Consider the following 13,101-nt stretch of genomic DNA (forward strand, 5'->3'; position numbering starts at 1 on the left):
TCTTTCTCGATTTGAAATCCAGTCAAAATTGGATAGAGATCCTCATGAAGTTGACTTGCTCTAGCCAATTTCAGGCTAAAGCCCGTTTATTGTTTTCTTCAGGACTCATTCGGTTGATCTCCTCTGTTTCTGTAACGGCTATGTGGACTGGGGTCATCTGATCCTCTATAAGTGTTAATTTTAAAGTAGTCTTTTATCGGGGTAAATTAATGTTTTAGGCAATGATCAGGGTTAATTCACTAATAAATATAGTATTGCATGCAGGGGCGTATCCAGGATTTTCCAATAGGGGGGGCGCCAGGCATGAATGATCGCCGTCCTGGGGGTGGGTCTAAGGGGAGGGGTGTACAATTTTTGCTTTCAAAGAAGGGCTGAAATGCAAAATGGTGTTATATGCATTGGCGGCGATCCGTACTTCTGAGTGGGGGGGGGGGGGGGATATGACCTTGTTGACTATCTAAGCGTAGCGCCACCATGAGTTGGCGCGAAGCGTACAAGAAAATTTTGGGATTAACAAACCCTCTAGATGGCCGGAAACGGCACTTCCCGACGTTTCCAAGCGGCATATACCCAACTTTAAAATAGGGATGTCATGTCCGAAATATCTCATAATCAGGATCCAAAATACTTTTTTTTAAATTTCGGGTGTTATTTTGGGAAAATTGCAACGTTAGAATGTTCGAGAGCTCTGTTATATTATTCGATGAAGAAAATGGCCTCATGCAGGCTATTATAGGCCTATATGTCACCCACAAAAAGAATGCAAGTGGCAATGCGACACATTCGCCTAGCGGCTATCCAAAATCAAAATGCAATGTAAAAAAGAAATACTCCAACCAACTAATGATGCAGAACAAGTTTTATAAATTCAACTTCTTAAGTGAATAGGTATTTATTGAGGAGGAACTTTCTCCTTAAAATAATAAAAAAAAGGAACATGCAAAATAAAGGTTACAGCGTCCTGTAATACTGCTTAGGAACACGTAGGACTCCTGAATACTTAGAGATAACAGATTGCTTTGGCGCAATCTTTACCAGAGGATAACATATACTAGATTTAGCTTAACTACTGAAAAGGTTAAGACTTTCCAAAGTTTTGATACCCCTGGATCTTTTTCAATTGCGAGAGAGCAAACTGGCACGTATAAATTTAGTCTTAATATGTATTAATTGGATATTCTTTTCTCTATAAAAGAATGAGATTACCTCTTCTAGTCTGAAGAGCTTTCCCCCCTTTACATCATGAAATTCTGATTTAACATTTATCTTAAAAAAAAAATGAGTTCTGAGTTGTCACTATGACGAATATTGCCTAAAGGTGTTGACAATACTTGTTGACACGTGGTTGCTGATATCAGGTTGTGGTAGGTGTTATAGTCGGTGATAAAACTATCCTCAGAAGCTTCCGGTCTTCGACCCAATGTGAGAGGAAAGTGGCACTGTATCGGAACAAAATACACAATCAGATTCTCTGATAATACTTTGTCCAAATACAATATACTAAATATGTTGCATAAATTTATAATACAAAATTTGTAACAATAAGCCATATATGAATCTTGAACAAAGTTTAGTTTGTTCCACATACAAACAAAAAATTGGTTAAACTCAAACATATATACATTCCTACTCCAAAGCTATGGTGAGCACATCATAACTCTCCTTTATGCACACTAACCTCATGTTCACTCCACTAAACATATAACCCCTCTCTGCCAAAATCACTTGAATTAATTTGTAATGCTATAAAAGTTACCATCACTATTACAATCATAGCAAACATCCACTTTCTTAAGGAAAGTCAATTAAGGCGTGACTTTTACTATCCAACACAATGAAAAATTACTACACAAAATTAAACTGACTTTTGTATGCATATTCACCTCCAAAAGTATACAAACTTTAAAGTGATTGCATCCTAAATATTACATATACAGAACAGATTAATATAACAAGTTTCTACTTACAATGGTTCCAGTTCTTAAACTGTCAGACGAGCTCTGCAATACAGCTTTACTTTATCCGGTCAGGTGATGTACTTCCATCCCAACTCTGCCGACAAGCTGCCCTATCCAGAACACTAAATATTGTGTGATACTGGAATCTCCAGGGAAAAATTGTGTTTCAAGCTTTCACAGTTAAATGCCAGATATTAATTAAAGTATGCCAGCCCAGGCTTCAATACAGGTATCCTATATATAGGATCCTGTGCCCCATGATATGAAAATCACAATATTGTAGCTCCGTCTTTTTCAGCTAAGAGATATAGCAGGACTCAATCCGATGATGGTATTTTGGAGAGTGAATAAAAATCTTATCCAACACTCACTTCACTGGCTGGATGTGATGTCACACATAATTACTAGTGTATCAATTTGCATAACTTGGCAATACAATACATTGTCATCTTGACTATGTCCTGCCCTGGTAGGTTTCTTTTGTGTGCACTAGCTATGCTATGCTACCCTGTACCTTTGTATTATTATACTATGCCCTGACCTGGTGATGTTTCTTTTGTATACATACTCAATTATGCTACCTTGTATTTTTGTAGTGAATAGAGGGATTAGGGTTTATGTAAATTGTCCTACATCCTTGGATACTACTTTCCAACATCAACAACAACCAGCATTGACTAAAGTAAAAGTTATTAAAAAAAAACTTTCTAAAATAAACAGCTGACAGATTGACTTCTTCTGTCATACAAATACAAATTAACTAAATTATACTATTCTAATGTGACAATTAACTCCCTCCTTTAATAAAATGTGTCTAACACATTTATACACATCTCACATTAGGATATTTGTTTCAGCCTATCCTGCACTGAAATCTCCTTCAATTTCCTCTGCTTCTCCCTAAGCTCCCTGAAATCACACATTTCCATACACTATTGGAAATGAATTTCTTACAGCTCTTTGCTGATGAAGGATAAGAAATTGGCTTGCATTATTTCTGTACTTCTACTCAAGTAGTCAGCCCCTACATTATTGGCTCCCTTTATCACTTGGATGCGGTAACGATATGGCTGTAATGCCAGTGCCCACCTCATTATCCTTCCATTTGCCACTTTCGACTTCCGAATGCATGTCAATGGCTGATGGTCTGTCTCTATTACAAATTCCTTGCCATAGAGATATGGCTCAAACTTGAGTACAGCCCAGACTACGGCCAAGCATTCTCTCTCCATCACTGAGTATCTCATTTGACTCTTGTTCAGCTTTTTGCTAGCATAGGCTACTGGAAATTTTTCACCTGCAAACTCCTGAAGAAGGATCGCACCAACTCCTGTATCCGAAGCGTCTGTCCGAAGTGTGAATTCCCTGTGGAGGTCGGGGAGCTGAAGAATCGGTGAGCTTGCAAGCTTACTCTTCAGTGTTTGGAACGCCTGTTCCTGGCTCTCGCCCCATCTAATCACGTTTGGTTCCCCTTTCTTCGTACAGTTAGTCAGTGGTACTGCCACGGCTGCGAAGTTTGGTACAAACTTCCTGTAGTAACCTACCAACCCTAAGAATGATCTCACTTGAGTCTTTGTAGTTGGTCTCTCTGCTTGCTGAATGGCTTTAATTTTGTCAGGTTTGGGTTTTACTCTACCTTCTCCTATAATATGTCCTAAAAATTCCACCTCATTGTACCCAATGAAACATTTTGTAGGTCTAGCCGTCAAGTTGGCTTTCTTGATTCTTGTGAAGACTTCTTTTACTCTCTGGAGATGTTCCTCCCATGTCTGAGTGTGTATCAGGATATCATCTACATAACTATGGACATTCTCAATTCCTTTAAGAAGCTTCCTCATCACTCTGTTGAATGTAGCACCAGAATTCACAAGACCAAATGGCATCATATTGAACTCGTATAACCCATCATGAGTCACAAATGCTGTTAATGGCTTCGACTCTTTTGCCATTGGGATTTGCCAGTAACCTTTGCTCAGATCGATTTTACTGAAGTAGCAATCCTTGGATAACTTTGCAAAAATCTCTTCCTGGTCTGGAACAGGCTCAGCATCAAACTCCGTGATCATGTTAATTTTGCGTGTGTCGCAACAGGCCCTCAAAGATCCATCCGGCTTCTTTAATGCTACCAACGGACAAGCGTATGGACTTTTGCTGTGCGATATTACGCCCATCCTCAGCATACTTTGGATCTCCTTGCGGATATCATCTCGAAGAGCATGTGGTATTGGATAAGGTTTACTCCTTATAGGTGTTGTATCGCTGACTTTGATGACATGTTCACCGAGCTTTGTCTTCCCCGGTAGGTCAGTCAAACTGTCTTCAAACTCTGTCAATATTTGTTGTACCTGTTGAGTTTTTGTTTTTCCTAATTGTCCGCTGATATTCACATCAGTACTTCGCTCCTTCTGAAACATAGGTGGAAGATGTATAAGATCATCTGTGGAAAATGATTTGAGTTCAGATATACCAGATTCCTCTTGTGGTTCATCTTCTAGAACCGATGTGCAGACAACTTCATACATACTTTGTATTGGCATCTCGAACATAGTAGCTGCCACTTCACGTCTGTTATATTTCTTTAGCAGGTTGGCGTGAAATGTTTTGACCCTATGGCCAAAGTCTATTTTGTAGTTCATTGTACCAACTTTCTCCACTATTGGAAATGGTCCCTTCCACTGCATAAGTAGCTTGTTCTTATCAGTGGGGAGAAGGAGGAGGACTTCTTCTCCTACTTTCATGTTTCTTACTCTTGCTTTCTTGTTGTAGTACGTTTTGTACCTTTGTCTAGACTTCTTGAGCTCCTCACGTGCTAGTTGACATGTTTGCTCCAAACGTTCCTGTAAGTCCAACACGTACTGGTACACAGTCTTCGTCTCACTTACTTCTGATTCGCCGGTCCATAATTCCTTAAGAATCCGCATAGGACCACGCACGGTCCGCCCATATAGCAGTTCAAATGGCGAGAAGCCTGTGCTTTCCTGTGGCGTTTCCCTGTACGCAAACAGTAGGGGATCTATATATCTGTCCCAATCTTTAGGCCTTTCATCGCACATCTTCTTTAACATTGCTTTCAATGTGCCATTAAATTTCTCTACCAACCCATTGCACATGGCATGGTACGGAGTCGTGGTTAATCGGCGAATTGACAATAATCGGCTAACTTCTTTCATGACGCCAGAGACAAACTGAGATCCTTGGTCAGTTAATACTTCTTTTGGGAAGCCTAATCTTGAATAAATTCCAAGGAGTTCCTCAGCTACTGACTCAGCTTCAATGGTTTTCATTGGTACTGCTTCTGGGTATCTAGTTGCGTAGTCAACTAAAACCAATATGTATCGATGTCCACGCTCTGTGGCTGGCTTGATCGGTCCTACTAAGTCTACTGCTACCCTTTGAAATGGTTCTTCAATCAGCGGCATACTTCCTAATGGTACTTTAGTAACACGACCTTTAGGGAGGGTTCTTTGGCATACATCACACGACTGACAATACCTGGTAACGTCTGCTTGCATTCCAGGCCATGTAAAGTCACTCATTACTTTATCACGCGTCTTTTTGGATCCTTGATGACCCCCTAGAATCGATTCGTGTGCTACCTTTAATACATGATCTCTGTAGTCAACTGGAACTACCACCTGCCTAAATCTGTTTCCAAATTCCACTCGAGGAGAACTAAATTCTCTGTAGAGAATGCCACTGGACTTCACATATTTATGAGTACTCCCATTTTTACTCACTTTATCATCTCCTGTTTCGGCTAACTGTCTGATTTTTTCCAAGGTGGGGTCCTGTTGTTGCTTTTCACGTAGCATGTCTGCAGTAACCTCTTCACCAATCGGGGACGATACCTTTAACTTTTTAAAGGGCTTCTCTTTTGCTTTGCTCTGACTCCTTGTCTGTGCTGCGGCAACTGTATTTGGGTCATCATCATTCCTTATTGCCATAGGCTTGGTTACATTTGGTGGTGGTTGTACTGGTTGATCCTGTGTCTGTGACTCTTCCCAATTCGGGTCTGGATTGGTAGGTTCTCGTACACCTGGGACATTCCCTAGAATTAAATCATAGACTGGATCATTCATACACAAGGCCGAAACTGAACCTGAGAAGTATGGAGTATCCACGAGTATGTTGGCAACGGGATATTGTCGTACCGTACCGTCAATCAGGATGCAAGTTTTAACGTCACCTGTCATTTGGCTGGGCTTGACGTACTGAGATCTTACAACTACACCACTGCATCCACTGTCCCGTAATACTTTAACACTTTGATTCCCTATCTTACCCATTTGAACAGGCATCGACGATAAATTCTGATCTTTACATGCGGCTGTAACTTGAGTCAATACAGTTAACTTGTGACCACAATCTAATGTGAAGAATCCCTTCTTACTTGCTTGGAATAGATGAGGATCTGGCTTTACCATCATGAATGCCCCAATGTCTGTACATGCACCGCCAGTTTCCTTTTTGTCTGGAAGGTTCTGTTCGGTCAAAGTTGAGGCGCGTTTCTCCATCATGTCACTAAATACATCTGTCATAAGAGCCATGGTTTGCATTCGCTTTGTCCTACAGTCTCTTGCAAAGTGGCCTGGTTTATCACAAATATAGCATTTCCTGGGTTCACTTCTCTGCCCAGAATACGTTTTCCCTTTCTGATTTTGTTGCTGGAACTTCTGATTGTGATTGTGGAATCTTCCGTTGTTACGATTCTGGTTCCTCGTGGAATTACTGTTTTGAGTACTTCTACTATTCTTGGAGTGACCAGGATACCAACCTCCATGTGCTTCTACATATTGATCGGTAAATTCACCCATTGTTGTGATGTTCTTCGGCTTTCTTTCTTTCAGAAATGTTTCCAAATCTTTGCTACATGAGTTCAAGAACTGCTCTCTCAATATTATGTCTTGGAGTTGTTCATAAGTAGTTACTTCCTCTAATTCCATCCATCTATGGAGATAATTCTTTAATTTTGTGACATACTTGGTTCCTGTATCTTCATGTGCAGGTCTAATATCACGAAATTTCTTCCTAAAACCATCGGCTGTAAGGTGGTATGCACGTAATAAGGCTTGCTTTACCTTGTCGTAATCTTTGGAATCCTCAAGTGAAAGTGATGAATATTCAAACAATCCACAACCTTGAATAAGTGCTGAAAGACTTGTGGCCCATACAGTATCCCTATCCCAACCTTGCAATGTGGCATAACGTTCAAATCTATTGATATATGCATCAATGTCGTCTTTCTCTTGGTTGAATGGTGGCAGTTTAGGTGGTCTACTTCTTGCTGCACTACCATTACCATGATAACCTCCATTGCCTATCTGTGCTTGTGCCTCAGCTTGGGCTTGCTTTGCTTCTTCTATCTTGAGTTGTATTTCTAACTGCTTTGCCTTTTCTCTTTCTATCTTTTCTTGTCTCTGCCTATCTTCTTCTTGTTCGTGTGCATCAATCGCCCTTTGCTTAGCTCTTCGATCTCTTTCTTCATCTCGTTCTTGCTTAAGCTTGTCCCTTTCATCATCTAAGAATTGTTTTAGTTCTACACCTTTGAGACCTAACTTTTCTCCGATTGACACAAGTTTTTCTAACTCTAGTTGACTAGTCATGACTAATGTATAACAATGACAATGTATTGAAACCAATTACTGATGCCTGCAGTTTAGTTTAGAGTGCGCGCAATTTATAGTTACATCCGACAACAATGTAATTTCATATCATAGGTAACACAGTTGTACGATTAAACAACAATGATACACTAATTGTGTAAGTGGATTTCACGTCTGGCATAAAACATGTAAAATACAAAACACAATTAACTACTTGCCAACCAACATTACATTAGATGTTGCTTCAGTTCTTGTCGGGACCGCCAGTAAGACGCTAGAATGGAAGTACACGGGTAGACCGACCAAATAAGAGCTGCTCTTGCGGAATTCGTCTGCGAATACAAGTAAATACAAACAATTAATATACATATAATTCACAGGTTGAATTTTATGACACCAACCAGTTATGTATTTTTCACTTCTGTCAAAGAAAATGCTTATGCTTAAATCTTGGATAGAATTCCCGGATAGGCCCCCATTTAATTGTCACCCACAAAAAGAATGCAAGTGGCAATGCGACACATTCGCCTAGCGGCTATCCAAAATCAAAATGCAATGTAAAAAAGAAATACTCCAACCAACTAATGATGCAGAACAAGTTTTATAAATTCAACTTCTTAAGTGAATAGGTATTTATTGAGGAGGAACTTTCTCCTTAAAATAATAAAAAAAAGGAACATGCAAAATAAAGGTTACAGCGTCCTGTAATACTGCTTAGGAACACGTAGGACTCCTGAATACTTAGAGATAACAGATTGCTTTGGCGCAATCTTTACCAGAGGATAACATATACTAGATTTAGCTTAACTACTGAAAAGGTTAAGACTTTCCAAAGTTTTGATACCCCTGGATCTTTTTCAATTGCGAGAGAGCAAACTGGCACGTATAAATTTAGTCTTAATATGTATTAATTGGATATTCTTTTCTCTATAAAAGAATGAGATTACCTCTTCTAGTCTGAAGAGCTTTCCCCCCTTTACATCATGAAATTCTGATTTAACATTTATCTTAAAAAAAAAATGAGTTCTGAGTTGTCACTATGACGAATATTGCCTAAAGGTGTTGACAATACTTGTTGACACGTGGTTGCTGATATCAGGTTGTGGTAGGTGTTATAGTCGGTGATAAAACTATCCTCAGAAGCTTCCGGTCTTCGACCCAATGTGAGAGGAAAGTGGCACTGTATCGGAACAAAATACACAATCAGATTCTCTGATAATACTTTGTCCAAATACAATATACTAAATATGTTGCATAAATTTATAATACAAAATTTGTAACAATAAGCCATATATGAATCTTGAACAAAGTTTAGTTTGTTCCACATACAAACAAAAAATTGGTTAAACTCAAACATATATACATTCCTACTCCAAAGCTATGGTGAGCACATCATAACTCTCCTTTATGCACACTAACCTCATGTTCACTCCACTAAACATATAACCCCTCTCTGCCAAAATCACTTGAATTAATTTGTAATGCTATAAAAGTTACCATCACTATTACAATCATAGCAAACATCCACTTTCTTAAGGAAAGTCAATTAAGGCGTGACTTTTACTATCCAACACAATGAAAAATTACTACACAAAATTAAACTGACTTTTGTATGCATATTCACCTCCAAAAGTATACAAACTTTAAAGTGATTGCATCCTAAATATTACATATACAGAACAGATTAATATAACAAGTTTCTACTTACAATGGTTCCAGTTCTTAAACTGTCAGACGAGCTCTGCAATACAGCTTTACTTTATCCGGTCAGGTGATGTACTTCCATCCCAACTCTGCCGACAAGCTGCCCTATCCAGAACACTAAATATTGTGTGATACTGGAATCTCCAGGGAAAAATTGTGTTTCAAGCTTTCACAGTTAAATGCCAGATATTAATTAAAGTATGCCAGCCCAGGCTTCAATACAGGTATCCTATATATAGGATCCTGTGCCCCATGATATGAAAATCACAATATTGTAGCTCCGTCTTTTTCAGCTAAGAGATATAGCAGGACTCAATCCGATGATGGTATTTTGGAGAGTGAATAAAAATCTTATCCAACACTCACTTCACTGGCTGGATGTGATGTCACACATAATTACTAGTGTATCAATTTGCATAACTTGGCAATACAATACATTGTCATCTTGACTATGTCCTGCCCTGGTAGGTTTCTTTTGTGTGCACTAGCTATGCTATGCTACCCTGTACCTTTGTATTATTATACTATGCCCTGACCTGGTGATGTTTCTTTTGTATACATACTCAATTATGCTACCTTGTATTTTTGTAGTGAATAGAGGGATTAGGGTTTATGTAAATTGTCCTACATCCTTGGATACTACTTTCCAACATCAACAACAACCAGCATTGACTAAAGTAAAAGTTATTAAAAAAAAACTTTCTAAAATAAACAGCTGACAGATTGACTTCTTCTGTCATACAAATACAAATTAACTAAATTATACTATTCTAATGTGACACTATACACATGCAATACACAATTACACATAGTTACATTCCTAGGTACCGATTGCTAGGGCATCCAGGTGAAACGTGTATTAAGCATTACCCTGGTTACATGAGATTCTCAGCTGTTCGAAGGAACATGGTGTGTAGGCCTACTATAGGGCCTATATGAATACTATGAGGGTGCATATATGTACTATATCAATACCGTGGGCGCAATAATACATTTTGTTGTTATAGGGCCAATGAAGCCTACAGTCAACTATTTTTGCTTTATAAAGACGCTTTATTTGAAAAGATCGCACTGCGTTTATGGTAGGCGAGAAATGAAGCTAAAAAAGAGCCGTACATTAACGAAGATGCATAAATGTAGGCATGAAAATATTCTTATCCCTGACATTTGGTGGGTGGGGGTGGGATATGGTGCATTACATCCCCTCCACCCATTTTCATGGGGGGATATATCCCCCCTCCACCCAGGATCGCCGCCCATGGCCATATGTGATCCATTTTTCGACCTTAATAATAAGCAACATTTCCAGTAAATATGGACACAAAATGCACAATTTAGTATGGCTGGCATGTCATTTAGTGTTTATAGTGATAATACAAACACAATTACCATCTATGTTTCTAAAACTATTATGCCGCCGAACTTCGCCAGAACCTTTTTTTGGCAAACAAAAACTAAAGCATACGGGGGGGGGGGGGGGGGGGAGTTGAGCGATCACCGACATCTCACATAAAGGTCGTCATCAATTTTTTTTTTTTTTTTTTTTTTGCTAAACATTTTTTTTTTGGTGACGGCCAAAAGGGGGGGCGCGCGCCTGTTGCGCCCCCCCCTGGATACGCCCCTGGCATGTATATATACTTTTCCTTCTTTTCTTTTCCTTTCCTTTTCTATATATCAGGGATTTTTTTCTTTATACCTCTGTCAGATATTGAAATTTTGTTTCAAAATGTAAATTCGTTTGTCAAAACTAATAATATCGCCATCTCTGCTTCATTTGGACGACCATGTTTTTCAGCAGGAAATTTGTTTTCCCAAATTAAATAAAAATGCAAAGAGTATACGGTACGTTTTAAGTTCGTATTATAAGAGAACGAAACTTTGGCAAAGAGAAAGGGTTTGTAGTTTTTTAGTATAAGAAGCATATCCAAATATATTAAATAAGTTAAATCCTAGCAACCCACACGTAGATCAGGTGTGAGATAGAGAGAGGTGGAGATAGAGAGAGAAGGTATGTGTGTGTGTGTGGGAGGTGGGGTGGGGGGGGGAGTGAGTGGACATCCCTAAATTCAAGTGCTCTCAACTGAATTTTTACTTCTATAATGTTCAAGCTGATTAAGCAATTACTATTGTAAACATTCACTCTTGCAGAAGTATCCTTCTCTTTGTCGTTTGGAAGTATTTTACAAATAAAGCTTGTCGAGAAAATTATACAAACTGTGATATATATTGTTCATATTTGAAAACACCGTTCATAGCTTGTCCCCCCTCCTCCTCCCCCCTATAATCAATTAATTGACGCTTCCATTCGACTTGCCTTTTCGATGCTGTTTCATAACTTATCGAACTGATTAAGTAGCCATTTGCTATAGGTGTTCTATAAAAAAAAAATGCAATAATAAGAAAACATAAAACGATACTCCCTCAAAAAATGGCATTTCGTTTGACGATCTTCACATCCAGGAATGATTAGGTCTCCCTCTTCCTCCCCCTCCTCCGTACCCCCTGTCGCCTCCGTTTTCTAAGGCTAAACGAAGGTATTATAACATATTTTATTGAATAAAGTGAGGTATAAAGTATTCGTCTTCTATTCCTTTTTGAATTAATATTTTAGTATAGAGGTAAGGATTTCCTTATTGTAATTTTTTCTCCTGTAGTGAGATAAACTGTTTTATTGGAGGTCGATATGAAGATAAATTATATATATAAAATCACTCTGAAGACTATCAATACTCTTGAAAAATGAATTCATGGAAAATAAGAAACAAGAGGCCACATAAGTATCAACTTTTATTCGGCTGGTAAAAGCCATATCTATACCGTTTAACTAATCTTTGTAATTATCAAGGTTTATTGCAAAAATCCCCTCATGCATTTTATAACAATTTAAATGATATTTTAATCAAAATAATGATGTGAAAATAATATATTTATCAATAAAGTCATTTAATCTGAGGAACAAAGAGGTACCATATGTCATGTAATATTCCTCAAGGACTTCGTCCTGTCTTCAGATTGATAGAGCGGCCCGAATGAAGACTAATTGGATTTATCGATTGAAATATTCTGAGAGACGAATTTCAGGAGAATTTGTTACAAAAATAAGAGGTTCGAAATTCAATGCGGTTATGGATGCATGAAAAGAAGGCGAAAGAAATGCTGACTTGGCGAACTGGTCAGTATTACTAAAAACAGACAAGTGGAGAGGGATGAAGGTAGGGTGGACTGGGGGGTGGGTGGAGGTAGGAGGGTGGGGAAGCAGGGGTGGGGGAAAAGCCAGATCAATGTCTTAATTGTTACTCACACCCACTGATGGGTTTAAGGACAAACAAGAGGAACTCCATGAATATGATGGGAACGATTCTCCGCTAAAGAGGGGAGTGGGAGGGGAAGAGGGAAATGGAGGGGTGGGTGGTGGCGGTGGGGTGGATTAGGGCATCAATGTCACAAAATAGTTACCCATACCGAGTGAGACGGTTTAGAAGGTGAAGCAAGACTATCATATTAACACTTCTTAAAAGATTTCCGTGGTTTAGTTAATTTGTAGTACTCTTAATTATACTAGAAAGAAGCATGTAAATTGGTCAGCTAGTGACAAACTTTGTGTCTTTTCGGATTACATCAAACCTACTAGTGACGTGCACATGGTTCCATAGGTGGTTAGGACACATTATAAACTAGACTGATTAGGTATGAACCGTTATGGATTGGCGTCCTATAGGACCGGAGCCCCGAGGAACTGTTCAATTCTTCTCCTGCTGAAGTCAAAAGTCCTCTGACTGAACGACTTTAGCCCAACTGGCCGCGATAGATGTGTGCATGGGGGACGTTTTACTACA

General features: G+C 38.9%; 1 protein-coding gene across 1 annotated transcript; it reads right to left on the minus strand.

The window, feature by feature from the left end:
• Positions 1-2,017: 2,017 nt before the first annotated feature.
• On the minus strand, positions 2,018-10,031 carry LOC139979748 (uncharacterized). The gene is made up of 2 exons (XM_071990826.1): positions 9,270-10,031; positions 2,018-8,741 (listed from the first exon to the last, which is right to left on the minus strand). Exon 2 carries the CDS (start codon positions 7,559-7,561, stop codon positions 2,909-2,911), a length of 4,653 nt encoding a protein of 1,550 aa, XP_071846927.1. The 5' UTR covers positions 7,562-8,741; positions 9,270-10,031; the 3' UTR covers positions 2,018-2,908.
• Between the last annotated feature and the right edge of the window lie 3,070 nt (positions 10,032-13,101).

This window comes from Apostichopus japonicus, chromosome 14 (genome assembly GCF_037975245.1).
Source record: "Apostichopus japonicus isolate 1M-3 chromosome 14, ASM3797524v1, whole genome shotgun sequence".
NCBI classification, from domain to species: Eukaryota; Metazoa; Echinodermata; class Holothuroidea; order Aspidochirotida; family Stichopodidae; genus Apostichopus; species Apostichopus japonicus.